This window comes from Anas acuta, chromosome W (genome assembly GCF_963932015.1).
Source record: "Anas acuta chromosome W, bAnaAcu1.1, whole genome shotgun sequence".
In the NCBI taxonomy this organism is placed as follows: Eukaryota; Metazoa; Chordata; class Aves; order Anseriformes; family Anatidae; genus Anas; species Anas acuta.
In genome coordinates, this window is record NC_089016.1 from 23,730,230 (window position 1) to 23,756,641 (window position 26,412).

The following is a 26,412-nucleotide window of genomic DNA, read 5'->3' on the forward strand; positions in this document are numbered from 1 at the left end:
AAGGATTCAAGAATAGCCCCACTATTTTTGGAAACCAATTAGCAAGGGAACTCGAAACATGGATGCCTCCGGACACTGAAGGTGCTTTGTTACAATATGTAGATGATCTCTTAATAGCTACCGAGACTAAAGGGAGCTGTATTCAATGGACTATAAGTTTTCTTAATTTTCTGGGTTTAAAATGGATATCAAGTCTCTTGACAGAAAGTCCAGCTGTCTCAACAAAGTGTGACCTATCTGGGATTTGAAATTTCGGGAGGACAACGAGAACTAGGAACTGAACATAAGGAAGTCATTTGCCGGACTCCAGAACCTCAAACGGTAAAGGAGCTACAAACCTTTCTAGGAATGACAGGTTGGTGTCGCCTTTGGATTTATAATTATGGACGATTGGTAAAGCCTCTATGTGAATTGATAAAGATTAACCAGTCAAAGTTAGTCTGGACTGGAGAAGCACAAAAAGTCTTTAAACAACTTAAACAAGAATTGATGATTTTAAAATATCAAGCAATATTGGTAGAACAGGACGATGTGGAAATTGTGATAACTAATATTGTGAATCCAGCCTCTTTTCTTAGTGATGCTCCGGCGGAACCTGTGATTCACGATTGCTTAGAAACTATGGAGACTGTGTATTCCAGCCGACCAGACCTTAAGGAGGAGCCCATGGAAGATGCAGAAGAAACTTGGTTCACGGATGGGAGCAGTTTTGTTACACAAGGACAACGTAAAGCTGGATATGCTATAACAACTACTCAACAGGTAATCGAGTCTAAACCATTACCCCCTGGGACATCCGCCCAGAAAGCAGAGATAATTGCTCTTACACGAGCACTGGAACTAGCAGCAGGAAGGAAAATAAGTATTTGGACAGACTCTAAATATGCATTCGGCGTGGTACATGCTCATGGAGCGATATGGAAAGAACGTGGATTGCTGACTGCTCAGGGAAAACAAAAAGAAAACATGCTGAAGAAATTTTAAAATTGTTACAGGCTGTAAAACAATCAGAAAAGGTAGCTATGATGCATTGCCAAGGACACCAAAAGGGAAACTCTGATTTTGAAATTGGAAATCGATTGGCAGATCAGGAGGCTAAACAGGCAGCTGAAATAACTGAGGTGAAGGCATTGTCTTTAATACCAGACGGTAAAATCCAAACTATATATATGAACCAAAAAGCCAAATTATACAAAAGAAGACTTAAAATTAATTGAAGATTTGAAAGGTAAAATGAAACCAGATAGATGAGTATATTTAAAAGATAACTGTGTAATAATACCCTCTAATTTGATATGGCCCATAGTTCTTACAGAACACAATAAAACACATCGGGGAGCTGACACATTGCATAAGAGCCTGAGTCAGACATTAGTGGAACAAAATTTATATACAACAATAAAACAAGTAACTCAACAATGTAGCATTTGCTTACACAATAACCCCAATACCAAGAATAGAATAAAATTTGGAATAATCAGTAAAGGAAATTATTCGGGGCAACTGTGGCAAATTGATTTTTCAGAACTCCCTAGAAAAGGGGGGTATTGTTATTTACTGGTTCTGACTGACATGATTTCAGGAAGGCCTGAAGCCTTTCCCTGTTGAACAAACAAAGCAAGAAGAAGTGGTTAAAGTCTTGTTAAATGAAATAATACCATGCTTTGGGATTCTAGTAGCAATGTCTTCTGATAGAGTTTCACATTTTTGTGTGCAAGTGGTACAACAGATAAGTAAGATTCTAAAGATATTCTCATTACTTAGAATTTGAGTTAAACCTAGAATAAAAGGGAATTTGAGTCCCTTTGAAATCTTATATGGAAGGCCGTATCCATTTCTATTTAGTGGAGAGGATCGAACGCAGTTAGGATTAGAATATTTATATGCATATATAACTGAACTTCAGAAATAATTAAATAAAGTACATAAATTTGTTCTCAGGACCTGGGCTAGACGGTTGGATCAACCAATCCACCCTTTTAAGCTCAGGGATTATATATATATAAAGACTTTTTCAGGACAACCCCTAGAGGAAAAACGGAAGGAAAGTGGACGGGACCATACCAGGTATTACTGACAACACACACCGCCATTAAGATTAAGGAGCAAGCAGCTTGGATCCACGATTCAAGGGTGAAGAAGGCCCTGGCGAGGATATGGACCACCACTCCAATTGGACCAACAAAATTATGGTTTTCCAGATCCTAATGATTGCAGGGGTGTGGTTCTCAGATTCAGGGTGGGCAGTTTGGGATGAGAACTTACACCTGTCCCTGATACAAACAATTTCTCAAGTAATTAATAAGACAAACTGTTGGGTATGCACCCATCTGCCACAGCATGGGAATAAGGGTGTATCGTTAATCAGGATTCCCTTGCCTGCAAACTTACCTTGGACTAATTTGTGGGAAAACACATCTTGGGGTCGAAAATATGAAGAAGTTTTGGAACTAGAAGTGAGTAGCTTTGTGCCGTTGGAATCTTACTATGTATGTGTACAAAGGTGTAACCCACCTAGGGGTATGGGAAAACAGGATTGTATAAATACGGATACTACTTATGTGGGAAATCAGACATCTTGTAATCGAACAATTGATATTAGTACGACTAGCGGCTGAGCAAATTCAACCAGCTGGCCGGTTCCAGAAGGAAAAGGGTGGTATTGGCTATGCAATGATACAGCCCGTAAGGTCTTGCCCGAGAATTGGAAGGGAACTTGCACTCTTGGAGCAGTAGTCCCCAATTTGACCATACATGATGTAGCGCCTCGAGGTTATTTCAGAAATCATATCCGGAGAATTAGACGAAAAATTAACAATCCATTGATAGGGAGACACACCGCTTTTCATAGTTTTGTTCGATGGTTTATCCCATGGTTAGGAGTGAGTGAATTGGAAAAGGCGATAGTTAATATTTCTGCAATTATAGAGAAGTTAGAAAACAAAACTCTGGATGCTATAAAGGCTCAACAAGAAGAGATACCTAGTTTATCACAGGTAGTATTACAAAATCGGATGGCCCTAGACTTGTTACTGGCCGCTCAAGGGGGAGTCTGTACAGTAATAAATACAAGTTGTTGTATGTATGTAGATCAGAGTGGAAGGATCTCTACCGACCTGGAAGAAATATGGAAGCAGACAAGGGTCCTACATGAGATCAGTAAAGATGATCTTTCATGGAGTTTTAGTGAAATATGGAATAAGTTAACCTCCTGGTTGCCCAACTTCCAATGCTTGGAACAAGTGTTCATTGCTCTAATCACATTAGTAGTGTTAGGAATATTTGTGTGCATGTTGTTTAGATGCCTGCTTTGTTGTGTTACTGTAAATAATGAAAGTATCTGATGCAAAAGAATTTGCATGGGAAAAGAAAAGGGGGGATTGATTAAGGAGGTATTCGGGAGGCATTGGGGAGGCAAGGACAGTCCCCAGACATGGACTGTATATCTCGAAACAAGACACTGGAACTCATGATAAGGAAGCGGCAGACGGACAGAGAAACAAATGTAAGGACTATAAATCTCAAAATTGGACATTGGAATTCATTATAAAGATACAATAAACGGAAGAATTGGCAACAACCAGCTCTCGCAATTAAGAAACGTGCCAATTCAGCAGATTCCTGACCAAAGGTGAAAAGTACACTGTGAGGAAGACTCGGGGTCTTCCTCCCAAAGACCCCTGCCCACGTCCCAAAGACCCCTGCCCACAATTCTTGGGAGGCTCTACGCAGGCGCAAGGTGCCAAAAGGCTAATTAGCATGAGAAGCGAGGGAAGGCGGGGATAGGTAATGCATATGTATAGGCGCTTGTAGAATATTGATAGATTGATTGTATAAATTCAAGACTGCTTTCCGCTTTGGGTATGCACGATAGGTGGAGAGATCCCCCGTGCATCCAGCGCTGCAATAAAGAATATACCACTTAAAGGAATTTCGGCTTCGATCTTTGAATCACCAGCGAGCAGGCTGGGGGTGCAGCAAGAGCTGGGAGGAGGGCTGGACTGCTCGGGGTTAGGCTGGGCATCGGACAGCGGGTGGTGAGCAATTGCATTGTGCATCACTTGTTTCATACACGTTATTATTAGTAATACTATTATCATAACGATTGTCTTTATTGTTATTGTTATTATTTATCTGTCTTTATCTCAACTCACGGGCTTCGCTTTCCCGTTTCTCTCCCCATCCCAGAGAGGGAGGGGAGAGGGTGAGCGAACGGCTGTGTGGTGTTTAGCTGCCGGCCGGGTTAAACCACAACAGAAGGAAAAGCTGTAAATGAACTTGTGAAAGAAACGAAGAAAATTGCACATGCCCCAGTTCAAACTCGCAATGGAATCGAGCTAGGAGGATTATCGGGGGGGGGGGGCTTTATGGGTGTTGATTGGCTTACTAAAAGTGGGATGGTTGTACTGGGGGGATATGTGGAGGATTTTAATAATTCCATGTTTTACCAGACCAATACACTCGGTTATACAAGGAATGCAAATACCTGCGGTACCTGTTGTGGGAATAGAAATGTTGTTTTTGCAGAGTTCCGTTGTTTAGAGGGAAGGAACTTGGTACTGAGATATGCTTGCAGTGATAAGAAGCTTAGCAGGCGACCTCGTAAAATGCAGACAACCGGACTCCTTAGGACAATTAGGTGAAAATGGCGGTGTCAAGTCAGATAAGTGAAGAAACATTACCACATCAGATAGGTTGTGAACCTGGATTACCCCCTCAGTGGGGAAACAGGGGAGGGTCCTGTCATCAAAAAGCGTATAAACTGTGTTTTGGAACTAGTAGGCGCGCTCTCCTGCTTGTGGGGCGCCCGCCATTGCAATCAATCGCGAGTAAATTACTACTTCGCTGAGATCCTCGCCTGAGCCTAAGCTATCGGCTACGGAGCGTTTCTCACCCTCCCTTCCAACCCAAGCCACGCTCTGATTCTATGAGCGGAGCGCCTGTTCTGTGGAGCTCGTTTCCCAGCCGTGCAGGGCCCAGATTCCCTCCGCGGAGCCGCCCAGCCCGTTTTCGGGCGCCCACTTCCTCCCTCCCGGTCGGCTCCCTCCGCGCCCCGAGGGCACGCGACCTCCCTGAGCGCCGATAAGCACCGGGTCGACGGGAGCGGAGCCGCCGAGAGGGCGGGGACAAGGGAAGAGGGCAGGCGAGGCAGCCAATCGAGGCGCGGGGGCGGTCGGCGGCGATCTGTCGGCCCAATGAGCGCCGCGGAGGGCCGGGCCGAGTGCGGGAAGTGAGGGGGCGTTGTACCGAGCGGGCGCCGTCATGGCCGACGGGATTGTTAGGGCGCAGGCCGCCTGGCCCGGTGGCGGCGCTGCCGCTGCTTTCGGAGAGGTCGCCTGCAAGGGCAAGGAGGTCCCCGCCAACGTTCTCCGTGAGGATGAGCGGTCGTGGACGAGGAGGTAGCCGCGGCGTTGTTGTGCGAGTCTTTCCTTCCTTTCCCTCGGCCGCTCGCAGGCCCTCTGAAACGAGGGCCCGTCGCGGGTCCCGGGAGTGCGGCAGGGCGGGTGGTGGCCTTGCTGCGGGAGGGAGGGAGGGAGGGACGGTCGGTCGGTCGGTCGGTCGGTCGGTCGGGGTCTCTCCAGCTCGTGGCGCTCTCTACTGCAGCGCCTCTAAAACGCCGCGCTTCTTCGGTGCCTGCCCCCGGGGTGCCACGGCGCGTACTGGGTCGCCGGCGCAGTCGGTCTCCTTGGGGGTTCGGACTGTATGCATATAGGCAGTGAGCATCGCAGTAGTGACCGTAATCAGTCGTTTCTGCGCTGCTGATAGCCTTGCAGAGACGCCCCGGCTCGGCTGTGCTAGGCTTTGGTTATGGCACCACCCCCACCGCGCACACGAGCGCACGCTCTCTCCAAAGTGGCTTGTGAAAGGGAAGAATTGCAGCTTTTCCTAGCTTTCTTAAACGCCTAGAAACCAGTCAATCCCGCAGGCTGCGAGAGCTTCCCAGCTCTCATTTCCGTGCTGGAGGTGGGCCGTGATAAGAGCATGCTGGCAAGGTTCACTGATGCTGGTGCGCCGCAACGTGCTAGGAGCTAAGTGAGCAGCTGCGGAGAGTTATGAAAAAGTTGCAGATGTTATCTGCAAGGTGCTAACTTTAAGTTAGTGTCCAGCATAATCGTTGTTGCTGTTCTTAAATTTGAAATGCTAAAGATAGGACAGTTAGGGATTTCCTCTGCTTCTGACGGCAGGGTTTATCTGCAGCGTGGAAAACAGGCCCTTAGTGAAAGGGGCTGCGTTGCCCGCTCTGCGTGCTGACTCGTAGAATGGTTAGGCTTGGAAGGCACCCTTAAAGATCATCTAGCCCAACCCGCCTGCCGCGGTCAGGGACGTGTTTCACTAGATCGGGTTGCTCAAAGCGTTGACGCGTTGCTTGGAACAGCGCTTTCTTAATAGGTCTCGGTAATGTTGCAGCTGCCGCCCGTTTGGAGTACTGGAAGCGTTCAACTGCTCTCCGGAAACCGTGCTTGCGGTAGCGCCCTGCCTTTACGAAAGGGCGCGTTTCCTGTCTCCTTCGTGTTGAAGGCTGCGCGAGGAGTCTGTGTGTGTGTGTGTGTGTGTGTGTGTGTGTGCGCGTGCGCACATCTGTTTTGACTTGGCCGTACTGGCTGCAGCAACGTATGTAACCTGAACGCTGTGCTTGATTGGAGAACCAGGCCGTTAACTTGAGTCTGATGAGTGACTTGAGAGCAGACAACCTACTCTGACCGCTCTTAGTGCGACACGTTTCCTGGAGGACGAATTAGTTGCAGTTTCTCGCTTGGTCTTAACTTGAGGCGGGGGGAGGGGGCGGGGGGCTTAGAACCACTTCTGGAGCGTAGTTGGCTCTAGCGAGTGGTCTTGAATTTGCTTAGCTCACTGTACCGAAGGCCTGTTTCACGGTTGAGCGATGTTATAGGGAGGAGTGTGAGGAAGGCTTATAATTCTCGATTGTCGTGCAGTGAAAGGCGATGGTGAGTAAGAAGTACAAAGCATCTGTGGAATCGAGTCTTATCGGCAGTGTTTCAGTCGCATCTAAAACAAATAAAAATAGCGGAAGTCGCTAACCTGAAGTACTCGGCTGTCTCGCTGCCCCCGTCACCTTGCGCGCTGGATCCTGCTTCTGGTGCCATATGCAGTTTCTGTCTGCTGGTGATTTGGGGAGTTCCCTCGCAATTAGTTGCGAGTTGATGGTTTCCTACAGGTCGGTGGTATTTGTGTTTCGAAGGTGATGCCTTGGCCTCGGTCTGGAGGTGTCTGACGTCAGGCCAGCCGTAACGGGCTAATTTGGAACGTTCCTTCCCCTGAGTAGGTGGCGTTCTCGAGGACGGAGAGTTAATACGGCCTCAGCCGGATTACTCCAGGTTCTTTGAAGATGCCTTCCTGCCTCTGGCCGAGGCAATATTTGGACGTAACCGAAGGACGGTTAGCCATTGTTTGCCGCTTGTGTGTCTTGTGCGTAGAAGGTAGAGAACTTTGCCTATTCAAAGCTCGCTTAAGAAGAATGGCTGTTTTGTCGTGCGCGTTTGGGGCGCCTGATAATCTGCTTTGGTAGGGCGAGTTCAGTGGGGCATAGTGATTTGCTGAAGCTGTTGCCTTTCTCTGAAGCCGACTACGTTTTAACTGTTTACTCTTCCTCCAGTGCCTTGCGTTCCGTGATAGTTCGCCTCAGGCTCCAGTGTTTTTTCCTAGTCCTTCCTGAGAAGGTAGTTGTCCGGTTATGTGAAGCAGAAGATTCTGGCGGACCCGTGAGTACTGTGGGAGCTTTCTGTTCGCTAGGCTGGCTGTACCTGTAACTGGTTTGTAACTTCCTAGACTCTTTCCCGTCCCCTCTTTTCCTCTGGATGTTGCAGAGGGGCGCACAGTAGGCTATTTGGGGTTGTCCGATGCTGTAGTCTTTCGCCTCTAGCTTGTAATGGAGCTGAGCTTTTTGACTGAGAGCAGTGATATAAAGCGATGCTCGTCTCCAGCTACGCGCTTGCAGTGCAAAAAGCAGCGTTGTTCCGACGTGCGGTCTGATGCCCGTTTTCACGGTTTCCGGACAGCGGGGGTGGTGCCTTGACTATGCAGAAGAGGGCTTGGGGTTTGGTCAGGTCAGAGGCGAGGAAAGGGAAAGCTGTTTGAGCGGCGCTTGGGTGTTTGTTTTGCTGTTAGCTATGCAAGTCAAGTTCCAAGGCTCTGTGAGCTCACGCAAGAGAAAAGGCACCGTGAAGCTTTTATTTTCCGCCAGAGCGGCTTACGTTGCCCGAAGCTATGACGGGGGCTTTAAGCCCCGAGACAAATTCAGCTTCTGTGACTGTTTTGTAGTCTGTTACTGTCTAGAGGGTAATTCAAAGAGCAGCGGTTGAATTGTGAAGGATTAGCTAACCGTGTTCTGTGGGTGGTTCTCTGCTCGCGTTCATTCTGTGTGTCGTGGCGCAGCACGTTAGGTGACGTTATTTCCTTTTTCCAGCTTCTTGGGCGTTTCGTGGTTGTTGGCAAGAAGTGTGCTGCTAACCTGGACCTGACCAATGGATTCCGGATGGCTGTGAATGCCCACCCTCGGGCCCTTCAGACTATCGCCGCCGAATAGGTTTCATATGTTGCCCATCAGTCTAGCCCCTGTTGATGTTTGATTTATTATTTTTTTTGGACGGCTGTCTATGGAGGGTAAGAAAGAGCTTTGAGCAGCGTTTGCACAATAAAGATGGAGCATGGGGATATCACCTCTGTCTTGCGTGTCTTACCGATGGAAATAGTTCCGCAAGTTAAAACGGCGTCTCCCTGGAGCGCACGTGTGTAGAATGTTTTGGTCCGTTGACAGTGTCGTGTAGGTGGTGGTTTGCCCATTCATTTGGAACGCGAAGCTAGAAGCGCTCGGCGGTCCTGTGGGTCTCCGTCTTCCTAAGACGATCTAGGATGTGCTGTGTGTTTGAGGCCTTGCTATCTTCCCCCTGCTCCCAAATAAAAGGGCACGCTTTTATTGCGAAATAGCCGTGTTGAGGACTGGCAGATGTAGAACCAGAGAAGAATAAGGTTGGAAGAAAGCTTCCAGGCATTGTCTGTTGTCTGCCCCTGTCCCGAGGAGGAGGCAGAACAAGCTCTACCGGGTGTGATTTCTGACAGGTGCTTGTCAGCCTGTTCTTGACTACCCTAGGAGTTTTGCTACCGCTTTCTTTTCAGTCCTCCTCGTGGCTTTCGCAACTTTGAGAAGGAATTCCTCCCACAGGATGTAGAAGGCTCTGGGATTCTTGAGTCGGCTTCTGATAAGTTCGAGACTCGGCTGCCGTTCTCTTTATTTTTTTTTTTTCATTTATTTTTAGTGTCTTTTTTTTTCCCCTAAACGAAGTCCGTTGTTCAGTAACTAGAAGAAGGATTAGGTAAAGGCACCATAAGGCTTTTAAATGCGATCACCTCTCGTGCTTTGTTAGACCTCTGGCTTCGCTCTGCTCCTTGTTTAATCGCGATTACATTCAAGGCTTACTGGAGGGTGGGAACGTTAAAATGCTATTAAATACTCTTAGTGTTTGAAACTTGCTAAATGAGATGATTTTTGTGACTCCGTTCCTCATAAAGAAACTTGATTCGTTAGCAGGAGAAATGATCTTTGTTACTGGATCTGTTTGCGGGGTTAACGATTGCAGCTGTGAATGACTAAAGTCTTTTGAGGAAGCTGAATGATAAAAACCAAACCAAGAAACAGCCCTTGGTCTACTCGAAATAATATAGGATTTGCCGTTTGTGGGGTCACGTGAAAATAGTCGTGCAAGTCAACTAGTTTGGGGGGGAGGGGTGGGTGAAGGTGGAGATGCTGTTGCCCTTTCAGAGAAAGCTTCTTAAGTTGGCACTTGACCAACTGTTCTATTTCCGTATTTTCCCTTGGTCTCTTTCATTGATCTGTTTTGTTGACCTAGAAGAGCCGATGGAACTGCTCAAAGAAACGTGCTCAAGTGGACCTTGAGTAAGTATTTACATGTTCAACTGTTCCCCGGTCGGTCTAGCTAATGCTATCAGCGCTTGTATTCTTTTACAAAAGATGTTTAATTCCCGAGACAGTAGAGGAGGAAGACCACTGGTAATCTCTCTGCTTAAGAGGCACTGTTAGGCAACCGCAGAAGGCGAAGAAACTTGCCCCCGAGGCACCAATCTGACCCTTCTTTTAGCCTGTATGCTTTCAAAGAGCATATCATAGAAGCATAGATTGGGCAGGGTTGCCAACCACTAGAACAGGCTGCCCAGAGCTGCATCCAGCCTGGCCTTGAACGCCTCCAGGGATGGGGCATCCACGACCTCCCTGGGCAACCCGTTCCGGTGCCTCACCACCCTCTGAGTGAAAAACTTTCTCCTAATATCTAACCTAAATCTCCCCTGTCTTAGTTTAAAACCACTCCCCCTTGTCCTATCGCTATCAACGCGTGTATTTTTACTCCTGTTTATACAGAATCACAGAATCGTAGGGGTTGGAAGGGACCTCAAGAGAGATCATCGGGTCCAACCCCCCTGCCAAAGCAGGTTCCCTAGAGCAGGCTGCCCAGGTAGGCGTCCAGACGGGCCTTGAACATCTCCAGAGAAGGAGACTCCACAACCTCCCTGGGCAGCCTGTTCCAGTGCTCCGTCACCCGCACCGTGAAGCTGTTCTTTCGCACATTGGTGCGGAACTTCCTGTGGTGGCTTTACCGTGCTAGGCAGCTAAACACCACAACCGCTCTCTCGCTCCCCCTCCTTAGATGAGGAGGGGAAGAAGTAAAGGAAAGAACAACTCACGGGTTGAGATGAGGATAATTGAATTAAAGGGAAAAAATAATAATCTTTCCTTGATAATAATAACGATTATTATTATTAACTAAACAATTTAATTAAAGGGGGAAAAAAAGGGAAAGGGAAAAAAGGAAAAAACCAAAACGAATAAAGGCTACGTGGAAGTGCAGAGGAAAGAAATTACTCTCTACTTCCCACAAATGAGCGATGCTTGACCACGTCCTTGAAGCAGGGCCTCAACGCGCGTAGCCGGTGTTCGGGAGGAAGACCAACGTTTTCACAAGGAGAGCCCAGCCTTCCCCTCTTCTTCCTGTTTCCACCTTTTGTTGCTGAGTGTGACATCGTACGGTATGGAATATCCCTTTGGTTGGTTGAAGTCAGCTGCCCTGGTGATGTTTGTCTTCTCGCTTTTTTGCCCACCCCCTAGGAGGGTTAGAGAGAGTCCTGATGCTGTGCCAGCGCTGCTCGGCAGTAGACGCAACACTGGTGTGATACCACTGCTGTTCTAGCTACAAGTGCAGAGCACAGCACTGTATGGGCTGCTGCAGGGAAAGTTAACATCCCAGCCAGACCCAGTACAGGCCGTTGCCCCTTGTCCTATCCCCACTAACCACTGCAAAGAGGGTGGCGAAATCCCACTGTCTCCCACGCTGAAGGTATTTGTAAACATTGATAAGATCCCCTCTCAGTCTTCTCTTCTCCAGGCTGAACAGACCCAGGTCTCTCAGTCTTTGCTCATAGGGAAGATGCTCCAGGCCCCGTATCATCTTTGTTGCCCTCCGCTGGACTCTTTCCAGGAGATCCTTGTCTTTTTTTGTACCGGGGAGCCCAGAACTGGACACAGTACTCCAGGTGAGGCCTGCCCAGGGCAGAGTAGAGGGGGAGGATCACCTCCCTTGACCTGCTGGCCACGCTCCTTTTAATGCACGCCAGGATCCCATTGGCCTTCTTGGCCACCAGGGCGCACTGCTGGCTCGTGGTCAACCTGTCGTCCACCAGGACCCGCAGGTCCTTCTCCGCAGAGCTCCTCTCCAGCAGGTCATCCCCCAGCCTGTACTGATACATGCGGTTGTTCCTTCCCAGGTGCAGGACTCTACACTTGCTCTTGTTAAACTTCATTTGGTTTCTTCCCGCCCAGCTCTCCAGCCCGCCCAGGTCTCGCTGAATGGCAGCACAGCCTTCTGGCGTGTCGGCCACTCCTCCCAGCTTTGTATCATGGGCGTACTTGCGGAGGGTGGACACTGTTCGCTCATCAAGGTCGTCGATGAAGATGTTGAACAAGACCGGACCCGGCACCGACCCCTGGGGAACACCGCTAGTCACAGATCTCCAGCCGGACTCTGCGCCGCCGATCGCCACCCTCTGAGCTCGGCCAGTCAGCCAGTTCTCAACCCACCTTACCGTCCACTTGTCTATCCCACGCCTTCTCAGCTTTGCTAGCAGGGTGTCGTGGGAGACAGTGTCAAAAGCCTTGCTAAAGTCAAGGTAGATGACGTCCGCTGCTCTCCCTCCATCAACCCAGCTGGTGATGCCATCATAGAAGGCTACGAGGTTGGTCGAGCACGATTTCCCCTTGGTGAATCCATGCTGACTACTCCTCATAACTTTCTTCTCTTCCAGTGGCTTGGAGATGGCATCCGGAACAAGCTGTTCCAACAGCTTTCCAGGGACAGAGGTGAGACTGACCTTTCCAAGAGCTCCACATCCTTCTTGTGCTGGGGGCCCCAGGCCTGCACGCAGTATTCCGGGTGGGGTCTCCCAAGAGCAGGGTAGAGGGGGAGAATCACCTCCCTCTCCCTGCTGGCCACCCCTTTTTTTAATGCAGCCCAGGACTTAGTTGGCCTTCCGGGCTGCAAGCGTGCGCTGCTGGCTCACGTCCAGCTTCTTGTCCGTCAGGACCCCCAAGTCCTTCTCCGCGGGGCTGCTCTGAAGTTCTTCTTCTCCCAGCCTATAGAGATACCTAGGATTGCCCCAGCCCAAGGTCAACGCCTTGCACTTATGGCATCCCTTCCCTCTATTGTATCGACTGCACCGCTCAGCTTGGTGTCATCCGCAAACTTGCGCGATTCCGTCGTCTGTGCCATTGCTAAGGATGTTGAAGAGCACCGGTCCCGAGCCCGACCCCTGAGGGACGCCACTTGTGACCGGCCTCCGCCCAGACATAGAGCCGTTGGCCACAACCCTTTGGCCGCGACCAGCCAACCAATTCTTTATCCACCCAACAGTCCATCCTTCAAATCCCTACCTCTGCAATTTAGAGAGAAGAATGTGGTGAGGGACCATATCAAAGGCTTTGCTCGGTCCAGGTAGCATATCCTATCCCAGGACTGGTTTCAGCCGTAAACAACAAACAGTTATGAAGAGAGATGTAGCTTTGTAAATGTTTTTGTTGCCTTGGGTGAATTGGTGTCTGGTCACGTTGATTGGCCCACGTGGTAGCTGGGAGATGGCCGACGGGGAGGACTGAGATGTTAAAGCTGCCTGTGGTTGCCTGCCCCCAGCCCCGTCCCCGTGGGCCATCCCGATGGCAGTAGCGCCCGCCTGGAAGCTCAAACTAAAGCGAGCGTATTCTGATGTCGTTACCCTCCAAGCCTGTCAGAGAGGCAGAAGCGCTGTGGCCTCCTCAGGCAGGAACTGCACGTGTGGGGACGGCCGCGTCCCTGCCGCCGTGTCGGGCCAGTTTGAGCTCCGCTCTCCGTGCGGCTGCAGGGCACCGCGGACCACGCTTGGGCAGCCTCGGGGGGCGCTGCCTAGTTTTCCAGAAGCTTCCTCCCCAGCTGAGCAGAAACCCAGTTGTGATGCGTCAGGGCTGAGCACAGGCTTTGTATTCCTTCCCGCCACCCCCTGCACGGGAGGTGCAGCTTTCCCCCTTGGAAACACCAGCGGTTGAAGTGGGGCTCTCAGGGAAGGTTGTGGAGCAAGTTCTGAAAAGGTAAGATTGCCGGGTTTTAAGAATTGATCCGGTAACTCTGTGCACAGACCAAGGTAAGAAATGTTAAGTATTGCCTTGGGGGTCAGGTGAGACTCTGCGTGATGTGTGATTGAGACGTACTTTTGTACGAAGCGAGTGTGGAGTCCTGATCCGCGGTTCCGTGGCTCCGCGAGGGGCGCGGCCGGAGATGGACGAAGCGTGAGATAAGGGAGAGAAAGGAAGAGTCTCGGGAAATTTGGTGTACGGTAATCCTTGCACAGGGAAGTGCTTGGAAGTACACCAGGGAATCTGGTAAATTCATAGGTGTGTGGTAGCCCTTGCAGGGGGAAGTGCTTGGCAGTACACCCCCGTTTTCCAGAATCGGAACGTTAGTGTGAGGTACCCTGCAGGAGGGAAATTTCTGTAGCAGCACACTGACAAGGGCTAGGAAAAATGGGAAATATGAGTTCCAGGGGACAGGGAGATATCCCTGGGGGAGTGCCTGTTGCCGACGGAAGGAAGACCCAGACGCTCAATATGAGTGAACAGTGAACTTCAACTTTAATGGATAGCTCAGTCGTCTTTTATCTAGTTTGAACATAATCAACTCATACATATTGCAGAAACTAAGCTCAGGATTGGTTAACACTTCCCGGGCTTTTCAGTCTGGTCCTCCTTCTTTTGGCTACCCGTCCCGCCTTAGGGACTTTCCCGATGGCCCAAGGGCATCGTGTCCTTGAGCCTGATTGGCTCTCAGCCAGCTGCATACGTGCCAAGGCTCATGTGAGTTGAGTACGGTGCTTCACCAGCCCATTGTCTCCCAACTGCTCAACATTCACATGTCCTGCCTCACTTAACGATTCCTCCACAATTCCCCCGTTTTTATTTTGCAGCAACTATAATCAATATAACTATAAGTAGAAAACGAAGTTCCTCTTTGACGAAGAAAAAACCATCCACCCATGTTCCCAAAAACAGATTTAAACCAACCTTCAAACCAACTATCTTGTACTACAATTTTTTGCGTATGATCCCTTAACCATTTCAAACATAATCAACTCATCAACGAAAGGATCAGACGCAGAAGCGAGGAATAGGGAAAATGAACTTTGTCCGGTTTGATTTGCCCAAGTGACCCACATATTGGTTTGAGGATCGATTTTGCTTAGGTTGGCACTATTACGTCCAACCGTCATTGTCAAAGATAATGCAACCAAAATCCCTTGTGCCGTTAGATCAGCCATGGTTGCTGTTATTCGTACTTGATGACTTTTTTTCAATGGCTGGTTTAACACATCGACTAGGAACCCAGGTTGGCCCTGTAGGGGAAGAGATACACACATAACCTCGCCCCATATAAATCACATCAGCAGGCCCCAGCCATTGTCCCGTTTTCATATCTCGGTACAGTACTCTCATAATACATTTATTATCATTTTCAGACTTAATGTAATGACGTGTCGCGGGTGGTTCCTCATCATCTCCAAATACACACAAATGATTGAGAACAAATAAGGTTTTATCCACCCTCTCTCTAATATCTGTAATGTCTTTAAACTTTTCCAAATACTGCTTAACTGTTCCATTAGCTCTTTCTACTATAGCTTGACCAGTTGGTGAATGTGGAATACCAGTTATATGCTTAATGTCCCACAGTTCCATAAATCGCTTAAGTGGCCCACTAACATAGGCTGGACCATTATCTGTCTTTATGGTTTGTGGTACTCCCATTACTGCAAAACAACTGGCAAGATGACGTCGTACATCCCGAACTTTTTCCCCAAGCTGCGGTGTAGCCCAAATCATGTGACTGTAAGTGTCTATCGTTACATGCAGATATCTCAATCTGCCAAATGCTGTGCCATGAGTGACGTCCATTTGCCACACTTCGTTGGTTTTAATCCCTCTCGGGTTTGTTCCGATTCCGATTCCCACTCCCGAATTGTAATGACTACACGTTGGGCAAGCTTTTACTATCGCCTGCGCATCAGCTCTAGACAGTTTGTAAGCCCGCGCAAGTCCTTTAGCGTTCTGGTGAAAAATAGCATGAGCCTCCCGAGCTCTGCAAAAGGGTGACAGTGGTGCTTCAGTAGCTGTTGCGGCGACTAGTCGGTCCGCTCGAGCGTTGCCTTCTCCCAGGCCTTCTTCCCACTGATGACTCCTTATGTGTATTACTGCGTACGGTTCACTTCTTTGAGCTATGGCGATCTGTAGACTGATTATTAATTCTGACAGCCGTTCATTTTTTAAGTCTCTTAAGGCTGAGTCTTCTATACGATTTGCTATGCCTACTACATATAAGGAATCGGATACCACATTTAACGGAACATCTCTCCATTTTATAAATGCCCATACTACTGCAAGAAGTTCTAGTGTCTGTAATGAGTCTTTATCTTGGGCTTGTAAAATTTGATGTTTCCAACCATGCTCATCCTTCCAAGTCACTGCAGCAGTTCCAGAACGTTTTCCTGCGTCAGTGAAAACTGTCACTGCATTCTTAAGTGGGATAGACGATCGTTTTGGCTTAGTTATCCATCTCTGGTTTTCCATCCATGTCAGAGCAGTTGATTGTAACGTTTTTGCTACTATAGTAGCGCCATCCTGTAGTAGTGCAGCTTGTAACTCTTCAGAGTTTTGTATATACCATTCCAAATCGCCTGGCTTCATGGGTAACCAGATAATATTTGGAGGAACCCCATCCACTTGCAATATTCGATTCCTCCCCTTCTTTACTAATTCTGCTAATGTTGCAATTTTTTCTTGAATTGTTCGTCGAGGTTGTAACGGAGGAGCTATCCATTCTAATACCACAGTTTCTCCTCCCTTCTCCCCCGTTTTTATTTTTTGCTGTGTTATGGCACCCATCAGGCATTTTGAGCCACATAGAACGGTAAGATCGAGTGGCTTGTCAGATATACGTCGATGCGTGACACTCGTTGTGATCAAAGATGCGATTTGTTGTAGTATTTCTTGTTGTTTTTCTGATAGTGTCACTTTTGAAGCAGGATCAGTTCCTTTTAATAACGGCCGAAGGGGATTTAACAGTTCATTCGGAATCCCGACTACTGGCCTGATCCATTGTAAATCTCCCAGCAGTTTTTGAGCATCATTAAGAGTTTTGATATCCGATTGGATTGTAAGTTTTTGAGGCTGAATGGTGGAATCTGTAATTTTCCAACCCCAAAACTTCCAGGGACTTGTCTCCTGAACCTTTTCCGGTGCAAGTACGAGTCCCATTTGTTTTAAGGTCAGTGTTAAGTCATTTTTCTGTTGTAGAGAAAACGGTTCCTTCTGGGCTAACAAAATATCATCCATGTAATGATAGATTATTGTCTCTGGCCATTTTCGTCGAATCGGTTGCAGAGCTGCGTCAACATAAAGCTGACATAACATAGGTGAATTACGCATTCCCTGGGGTAATACAGTCCATTCAAATCTTTGATCTGGACCTTCACGATTTATTGCCTTTAAACATACTGTGATTTTTTGTCGTGGTCTCTGCTGCATGCCAAGCGTTAATAACGCTATTTTTCCTGTGGAGCCAAATGCTCCGAGTCCTCGGTCCTTATTGACCATCGGTGGTAGAGATGCCGCAAGGTGTGGCAACGGAATTAATTGATCTATCTTTGTATTCCGCGGCACATGCATTGGAGGAAACATTGCAGAAACCATAATCTGCATTTCCCCACAATAGTCTCCATCTACAAGTCCAACCAATACCTGCAATCCATTCAAGGCAGCAGACGATCTTCCGATCAATAAAGCTCCCACAGGATCACCATTGACAACAACTGGTCCCATAACTCCTGTTCCTACCCTGGTGGGTTTAGAGTCCAATAGCGTTACATCTACTGCTGTTGCCAAATCCAAGCCGAGACTCCCTCTGGTGGCTGGTCGGAGGTAAACGGTGTCGTTCCGGCCGCTGTGGTAAATGCCGCTTTTTGTGTCGTCGCGGGGCGGTCCTTCCCGCTGCTCTGGCCGTTTCCCGACGCACCATACCGACAGATGACACCACACTGATCTCGTTTTGCACTCTCGTTTCCTATGTCCGGTGATCCCACAGCGAAAACAACGCGGTTGCAGTGAAGACCCTCGGCCCGTAGGACGGCCTCCGGGTATTTGCAAAGGAGCAAGGGCAGCGAGTACTTGATTCTGCGATTGCTGTGCAGTCTCTCTGAATACCTGTGCCTGTTCTTTCATGCTATTCCCTAGTTGTTTTATTACATCTACCAACATAGCCTGCGGACCCACGGGTACCTGAGCCATCCTTTCTAAACCCTCCTCAATTGTCCAAGTTCCCGGTAACGTAGCTAATATACTACGAGTTGAAGGGTTGCAGTTTTGAATTGCACACTGCTTTAGAATAGTGCCCTTTAGATAACCAGGTACCCCAGCCGCTTGTATTGCGTTTGCTACTCGATCAATAAACAACCCAAATGGTTCCTCCCTTCCTTGCTTGATGCCCATATAGGATGGTATCCCCCCTGGCTCTCTAATTTGGTCCAAGGCTCTTCGAGCCAATCTCATTGATTCTTTAGCTTTGTCTGGACCCAGCAACGCTTGTGTCTCTAATCTATAATATGGTCCGAGTCCCATCAATTCCTCCAACGTGACACCATACAACGGATCTCCAGGTGCCCTTATCACAGCTACTGCCTCTTGACAAACACTTTGCCAATGCGCATTAAAAAGAAGCTGTTGATGTTGTGTTAGGATCAGCTTCATTATACCACGTATGTCCCCGGGGAGCAATATATTAGTTCCCCAAATATAATCTAACATTTGCCGAGTAGGTTCCCCCTTTAAACCAGAATCATTTACTGTAGATCGTAATTGAGTTAGTAGTTTCCAGTATAAATTTGTCATATTAATGGTCACATTCCCCTGTGCATCTGGTGGCGAGTATACTACCGGAAAAGCTTGTGTTAACTGTGCTGCCGTTTCATAATTCCCTTCACGCAGTGCCTCATTTGCTATTTGCCTTCATCGCTCCTTTCCAAGGCCAATAGGGCCTGGGTCAAAAGGCACGTTCAGGTCAACAGGGGGCGTAACAGCAAAGGCCTTCGATGGCTGCAGACCTTCTCTTCCCTGCGCCCCCGTTGTGAAGGGATTTATATTTGATAGAAATGAGTTAGCACTGGTCCTTTCACTTGCTCCTTTCTCACTTTCTATTGGAGCAGTTGGAGCTGTTGGTAGTGAGAGCTCCTCCTCTGCTACAGAGGACATTGTCACAGGCACCCCCGAAATTCCCGAGGCCCCCTGTGTAATAGTAAAAGTTCTAACGGAAGGTGCCAACGGGCAATCTATTCCTTCCATATTTATTTGCTGTGGATTAACATTATTAACCCTTCTTGGTGGTCCTAACCACTCTGTTGCAGCAGCGGCAACTCTTTGTTCATCTTTATGTGTGGCTAATGCATTAGCCACTGCTCTCCATGGCCTCATCAAATCTCCCAGTAAACTTAACATCGTTCCTAACATCATCAAACAATTTATTTCCAAATTTACGCCACTCTGTTTGTTCAAAAAACTGTATCAGGATTTGTAAAACAACCCTTAGCTAGCCCATATACTAATAACCCTGGCAAAACTTTTTCTACAATCTATATCTAAAATGCTCCGCTTTTCTAAAAAGCATTTGAGCAAATAATACGCCGCTTATCTTTTCATACCTTTATATACGTCGATTGCAGCCTTTGCAAAGGCCTCGGCGGCGCTTTTCCGGCGGGACCCTAAATAGGCTCATCCCGGGTGCGGGGACTCCCTTCCACCTTCCGAGCTGCAGATCTCGGCGACGCGCGACCGGCGGGATCCGCTCCCGGGTGCGGGGGACTCCACGTCCTTTTCACCTTCCCGGCGCGGGTGCAGGGATTCTTGTCCTTTTCACCTCCTGGGCTGCGTTGCAGGACCGGCTTCTCCTTTATTCCGTCCAACCGTGGCCCTGGATCACTGCCAGCAGTGTCCAAATCCCGTTCAGACCGGTCCCTGTTCGGGCGCCAATTTGTTGCCGACGGAAGGAAGACCCAGACGCTCAATATGAGTGAACAGTGAACTTCAACTTTAATGGATAGCTCAGTCGTCTTTTATCTAGTTTGAACATAATCAACTCATACATATTGCAGAAACTAAGCTCAGGATTGGTTAACACTTCCCGGGCTTTTCAGTCTGGTCCTCCTTCTTTTGGCTACCCGTCCCGCCTTAGGGACTTTCCCGATGGCCCAAGGGCATCGTGTCCTTGAGCCTGATTGGCTCTCAGCCAGCTGCATACGTGCCAAGGCTCATGTGAGTTGAGTACGGTGCTTCACCAGCCCATTGTCTCCCAACTGCTCAACATCCACATGTCCTGCCTCACTTAACGATTCCTCCACAAGTGCCTACCAACAGTTCTTCCTGAAGAATGATAAGAAATTGGAAACATAATCCCAAAATTAGAGGAGATTGTAAAAGAAAAAAAAAAATAGAATTAAATATTGTGTATCAGTCTGGACAAAAGAACCAATTAAGGAAACAGCAGTGTTTTGGCCAAAATAGGGGTCTGATGAAAATTCAGGCTTTACATTTATGTGTAAACAATAAGCTTCCTTTTTCGGAGAAGGAGCCAAGTTATGCTCCCTATAATCCTAATACTGTACCCGTGGCAGCAGCAGTCACTCCAGGAAGGGAGACAGGGACTGTAGTTAACACTGTCCCTAAAGAAGGATCGTGCTCTAGGCTCTGTCAAGAATTAGAACAAGGTAGAAGATATGTTGAGAATTTTGCCTTCCCTGGTACTAACAGTACTAACACTAACCGTGTATCCTCTTAGGTGAACTACCCCCCGTCCTTAGCAGCAGAGAGGTTAGGACTTTTAAGAAGGAGAGGAAGTGTTTATTCGAGGACCCCAAGAGCCTAGCTGAACAATTAGACCAGTTCCTACGACCTGACTTATACTCTTGGGGAAGGGAATTATGCCTGTAAGTATGTTGTTTACAGGGAAAGAAATGGGAATGATCAGGAGGAGAGCTGCTATACAAGAATGGGAAAGAGCTCATCCTCCAGGACCAGGGGTAATACCGGCAGAGCAGAAATACCCACTTGCCAGTCCTGGCTGGAGTAACAATAGTGTGCAACACAGAAATCATATGAGAGGCTTGGGGTCAGAATGAGAAAGTACTCGGGGATGAGTCCCGAGGACCCGGTATCCCAAGGGCTCTTGAAAGTTCATTGTGTGATTAAAGCCTGGCGAGATACGCAGAAAATGCTCCAGAAGGTGGGGGGCTGTAGTGAACAGTCACTGGGGGACCCTCCTGCGGGAGGCCCTGGAGGTGTGTGTCCGGAGGGGAGATGAGAAGGAAAAGCAGAGAGCGAAACTAATGGTATTGACAGTGCAGCGGGTAGTGAGGCAGAGGGTTGGAGAAAGAGGAAGAAAATCTTCAGGGGGAGTCAGGGCCAGGATGGAAAGGAGAGGAAGAGAGATGAAGGAATGGCAGGCAAAGAAGGCTGCCTGTGTTGTGGCCTGAATCCTAGCAGGGACAGGCTTTGATAAGATGTTTTAAGTGTGACCAAGGATTCCCAGGGGATGCGATGTATGATTACATTGTACCAAGAAAAGACTGCCTGGGGAAATGAGGCCCGTAAGTCTCTCTTTGCTGTTCCTTGCGTGATAGCAACATCGCGGTTCCCCCTGCATTCTCTACAGCTATAGGTAACCATACAGCTTGCCTCTCACGGCAGGGTGTGAGTGCTGCCCAGCATCTGGGAGAATTTGCCTTGTGCTACCAAGGACTCGATGGGAAACTGCTCAAGACTTGAGATCCCCACCCAGGGCAGATCTCTGGTGGTACGGTGGAGGGAAGATCTTACGGTCCACCCTACCATATAACTGGGGAGGCACTTGTGCGCTTGTTCGATTAGCTATACCCTTCACCCTGGCATTTGAAAGAGAAACATCACAAATACCCAGAAGAAGTTAAAGAGGCTTAGGAGTATCATTCGATGACAGAGTATACATAGATTCTTTTGGGGTGCCTAGAGGAGTTTCCGATGAACAGAAAGCCAGGAATCAAATTGCTGCAGGGTTTGAGTCACTGTTCTGGTGGGTAACGATCAATAAGAATGTGGATTGGATTAATTATATTTATTCTAATCAGCAGAGAGTCATAAATTATACAAGGGATGCGATGAGAGGAATCACTGAACAACTAGATGCCACCAGCAAAATGGCTTGGGAAAACAGAACATCGTTAGATATGATGCTCGCGGAGGAAGGAGGTGGGGTGTGTGTGTGAGATACTGAGCAACCATGGTTGCACTCTTATACCCAGCAATACTGCCCCAGATGGCTCAGTAACTAGAGCATTGCAAGGGCTTACCACCCTTGCCAGTGAATTGGCAGAAAAAGTAGGCATATTTACATCCTTGATCGTAGTTGTAGGAGTTTTGACAGCCATTGGTTGCTGCATTATCCCCCGTGTAAGAGGACTAGTACAGTGGTTAACTGAAACCGCACTATTGAAACGAATGACCATGGAGCCACCACCTTACTCAGATAAGGTGACAATGAGGAGATGGAAAGCGAAGGAGAAGAAGAAATCTACCAAATTACACCTTAGAGAAAGGTTTTTCAAAAATCAACGGTTTATAAAGAAGAAAAGGGGGGAATTGTCATTTATAACGGTTGGGGGCTCGTCCGGGATGGCTTTGGTTCCTGAATTCTGATTTGATCTAGGAGAGGCGCCCCACCATTTGGTGGCTCCTGTTCGAGTCAGGTCGGGACTAATGCCATCTTGAACCTGAATAAAGGTAAGCAAAGAATTTGATTTTGTTATGAGCTCCCTTGCCGGCTGCAGCACTGTATTTTGCCCGTAATTCTGCGCGCGGAGATCCGAACGAAGACAACGGAGTCCTAAGCATTTAAGGCGTGTACCGTTCGGTTGGGTGGGATTCGGTTGCCTGTGTGTGTGAGAGTGTGACTGAGACGGAACTTAGTTCCGAAGCGAGTGTGGAGGTCTTCTAACCGCGGCTCCAGTCTCCCGCGAGGGACTTGGCCGGTGAAGGACCGAAGCGATTCCTATAGGATTCGTGGGTGGGTGATAGGTCCTAAACCCCCTGCAAGACACTCTTACTAAGGTAACCAAGGGCTGTGGGAATTGCCATAGTGAAATTCCTAGATGGTTCAGACAGAATTGAAGACCAAGGACCAGAAGAAAGGGAGCAAATTACCAGACATACCACCAGAAAGTCCATTAAGGAATAATGATTAGCGGACGCCCCTAGGTGCACCCTGAGTGTTTTGCTCGGAGGGGACTCCACTCTCGGCCGCTCACCGCAGGAGCAGACAAAGGCCTCCTGAAGCTGCGGACAAGCGGTATGTTTTCAGCTGCTGGAGGGATACTAACTGGAGTGTTAATAATTGTATGTCTTATTCTTAAACGTCCAGGTATTTTGTGTTGAAAGCATTTGTGTAAGTGTAAGGGTTTGAAACCAAGTGGAATGAGTCACTCCACGAAGAACACGGTCAGAGACAATACTCGTTTGGTTGGTTATCATTCTAAATTATATTCTTGTGGTATGAATGAGATGTGCTAGAGGCCTCTCTGTGTGATTGCATGATTGTGCTGTGGGAGTGAGACGCAGCGTCGCTGCGAAGCGAGTGCGGAGTTCCGATCCGCGGTTCCGTGTTCTCCGTGAGGGGAGGGGCCGGAGACGAGCGAAGTGCGTGACAGACCGAAAAGAAGTGCTGTTTTATCCAAGTGTTGATTGGTGGTGCCCAATATATGGGCCTGGCAGTGTATCTTGTGATCCTATTTTTGCTCTTAAATGCTTTGAGTGTGACAAGAAAAAAGGCGGGAGCATTATCTAAGTAACTAACAGTTTAGAAGCCCTGGCGGATTTGCTGTGGTGTTTGGTCAGTTTCCCAAGTACTGGAGAGGGGGAGGGGGCTGACTGATTATGGAAGCGGTAGAACGGAGAGAGTCATTTCTTTGGTGGTTCGGGTTTGAGCCCTGGGAATTCGGTAAGAAGGGGGAGAGCGAATTTATTTAGGCCTCAATACCTTTTTAAACCCCCCATATTGACGGATACACAGGAGTGATTCCTTGTTTTGTATGGGCTCACTAAGAAAGCGCATGAGAAAAATCGGCATTCGGCTTGAAATTCGGTCCTGTTGAAATGTCAATTTTGTGGAAACGGTGGTCATGTTCGTCTAGAAGACGGAAGGCTGAGTGCTTCAGCTGTTTTCCTGAAGTTCCGTGGCTTTATGATTGGAACGGGGCTCATTAATAATCTGAAATAGTAAAGTTTGTACGTGGGAAGAAGCGTTCAATCCCAGAGAATTGGGGCATTAGGGAAGAAGATTAGGAAAAGATGGTAAAAAACCCGCAGTAAAAAGGTTTGCGTGGAAATTGAAGCAAAGGACGGTAACTAGTAAGGAATAGTAATAAACAAATAAATAAAAAGGAATGGGAAATCAAGGAAACGGGTAACATCCAAAACAAAGACGTTTTAAAGAAAGCCTCCTTGGGTGCATATTGGCACATTCGAAGGATATTGTTAGAACTGGGGGCAGGGAAAGGAAGAGGACTTTCACTAAGTATTGCAATCAATGGTGGCCACTACATAAGCTAAATGGCCACTTTATGGATCAATCGACTATCTTGCAACTAATGTTTTTGAGGAGAGAAGGAAAATAGGATGAAATGTAGTATACTGATAGGTTGTTTCAGCATCTTAGAGAGAAAAGGAGTGGAATTAATTGGCCCTTGACTGAGCCTTTGGTGTTGGCATGAGAAAAGTACAGGCTGGAGAAAGATAAAAGGAAGTGTTAAAAGAGTTGTCGACGGTGTTAAAGGTGTGGCATGTAGTATTTAACAGAGCTGTTTGAAGTTGAATGAGCAGGGAAAGAGGATGTAGGAATGTTAATAGTTCTGCCTCAACAGGAGGCTGTGATCTCAAAATCACCGGTGTGAGCCCTTTGGGGCAGAGGGACCATGATGGGTCCGAGAGAGTTGTCATGGAAACAGAAGAGCAGCTAACTCTTAAAACAACCTGAGTTTATGAGTGAGCTCAGATTGCCGATGGGACCGCTCAGGGAACTGCTGACAATTGCATTCCCCTGACCGACCCCCCACTGAGACTATAGTCACCCCGGAAATAATGAACGGTAAATACCAAAATCTGGTTAAATTGGGAATGGAGAATCAGTTCCAACAAGGTCCAAAAGAAACCCCTATGGAATTTTTGGACCAACTTTGAAATGCAATGGAAAACAAAACAAAACAAACAAACGAAACAGGAGAAAATGGGGGCTAAGTTAGAACAAGGAAAATGGACGCTGCCAGACAGGCGAGAGATACGGCCAAAAGCTTATGCGAAGCAAATACTGGGACGTTTGCATGCACAAACACATTGGGGTACAAAGGTGTTAAGTGATCATTTACTAAAACAATTTGGTTGCATTGCTTGTTTTTGAAATAGCAAAGCAAATTACACCACGTTGCTTAACTTGTCAGAAGATAAATAAGAGTGTTTTGACAAGCAGCCACGGGAGGGAGAAAAACAGCTTATAGGCCTTTCGAGAGGGTACAAGTTGGTTTCACTGAATTGCCCCAGGTAGGGAGGATAAGATATCTATTGGTAATAGTAGATCACTTAACGCAATGGGTAGAAGCTTATCCCGTAGCACGAGCTACGGCACAAATGGTGGCAAAAATTCTATTAGAACACCTGATACCTAAATACGGGATAATCCAGTACATTGATTCTGTTCAGGGCACACACTTTGCTTCTAAAATAATTAAAGTATGCTGTCAATCATTGGGTATTCGGTGGGAATACCATACTCTGTGGCACCTACAAAGCTCAGGGAAAGTAGAAAGATTGAATCAAACAATAAAACAACAATTGGCTAAATCAATGATCGAGACACAAATGCCCTGGATGAAATGCTTACCATTGGCACTTCTAAACATAAGAACTAAACCACACAGTGAGACTGGATTATCGCCATATGAAATGTTATATTGTATGCCTTATTCTCAAGGGATGCCTCTAGGGAACAATGTAGTTGAGGGTCGTAGCATGCAGAAATATATAATTACTATTGGAAGGAGATTGCAAGAGCTAAGAGAAATTGGAGTGATGGCTCAGACACCACCTTTAGGATTTGCTATTCATAAGATACAACCAGGGGACAAGGTCTTAATAAAAACCTGGAGGGAAGAATCATTGAACCCCCGGTGGGAGGGACCGTACCTTGTTTTACCTGCACATCCAGAATAAAAGGACCAGTAAGTACCGAAACTTGGAGGGTTGAGTCCGCTCCTGGGGAACTGAAACTAAAGCTAGAGAAGAACTAATGTTCTGGCAGTGACGCTCTGCATGAATTAAGGACGCCAGATAAAGGGGACAAGCCTAAAGGGAGGAAAGGGAGAAGGCAAGACCGGGGCAGGACTCTCCACTGCGGTGTGTATGGTCTACCGAGGGAGGCAACCCCTATGGGTACTGACCGCCGAGTGAGAGGGCCTCGACCCGACTTCTCCCACGCTAAGGTCAGGTTGTCCCGAGAAAATAACATAAGAACCTTTTTTATAAACCCATATCAAATTGTGATTTGTTTTCCAGGAGCTGGATCACCCCGACAGGCTGAACTGAATGGTAACACAAGCCCCAATCGACCCTGAAAGCGGGCCCAACCCCTTGATTGAAGGCGACTTGCCTATTATGATCTGTGAGGAATGTTTTAACAATTCGTGTCAATGGAGAGCTTGAAGGAAAATGTATTCGTATGTTCTTTCCTTGAAGTCTCTGATACC

The 26,412-nt window shown here is 47.7% G+C and overlaps 1 protein-coding gene and 1 long non-coding RNA gene across 2 annotated transcripts in view; both read left to right on the forward strand.

The window, feature by feature from the left end:
- The window catches only part of LOC137846788 (uncharacterized), a 483,557-nt gene that overhangs the window by 3,716 nt on the left and 453,429 nt on the right, over positions 1-26,412 (forward strand). The window lies entirely within an intron of this gene.
- LOC137847277 (adenosine 5'-monophosphoramidase HINT1-like) lies at positions 5,247-8,590 on the forward strand. The gene is made up of 3 exons (XM_068665568.1): positions 5,247-5,399; positions 7,616-7,721; positions 8,426-8,590. The coding sequence occupies exons 1-3, from the start codon at positions 5,263-5,265 to the stop codon at positions 8,543-8,545; spliced, it is 363 nt and encodes a 120-aa protein (XP_068521669.1). The 5' UTR covers positions 5,247-5,262; the 3' UTR covers positions 8,546-8,590.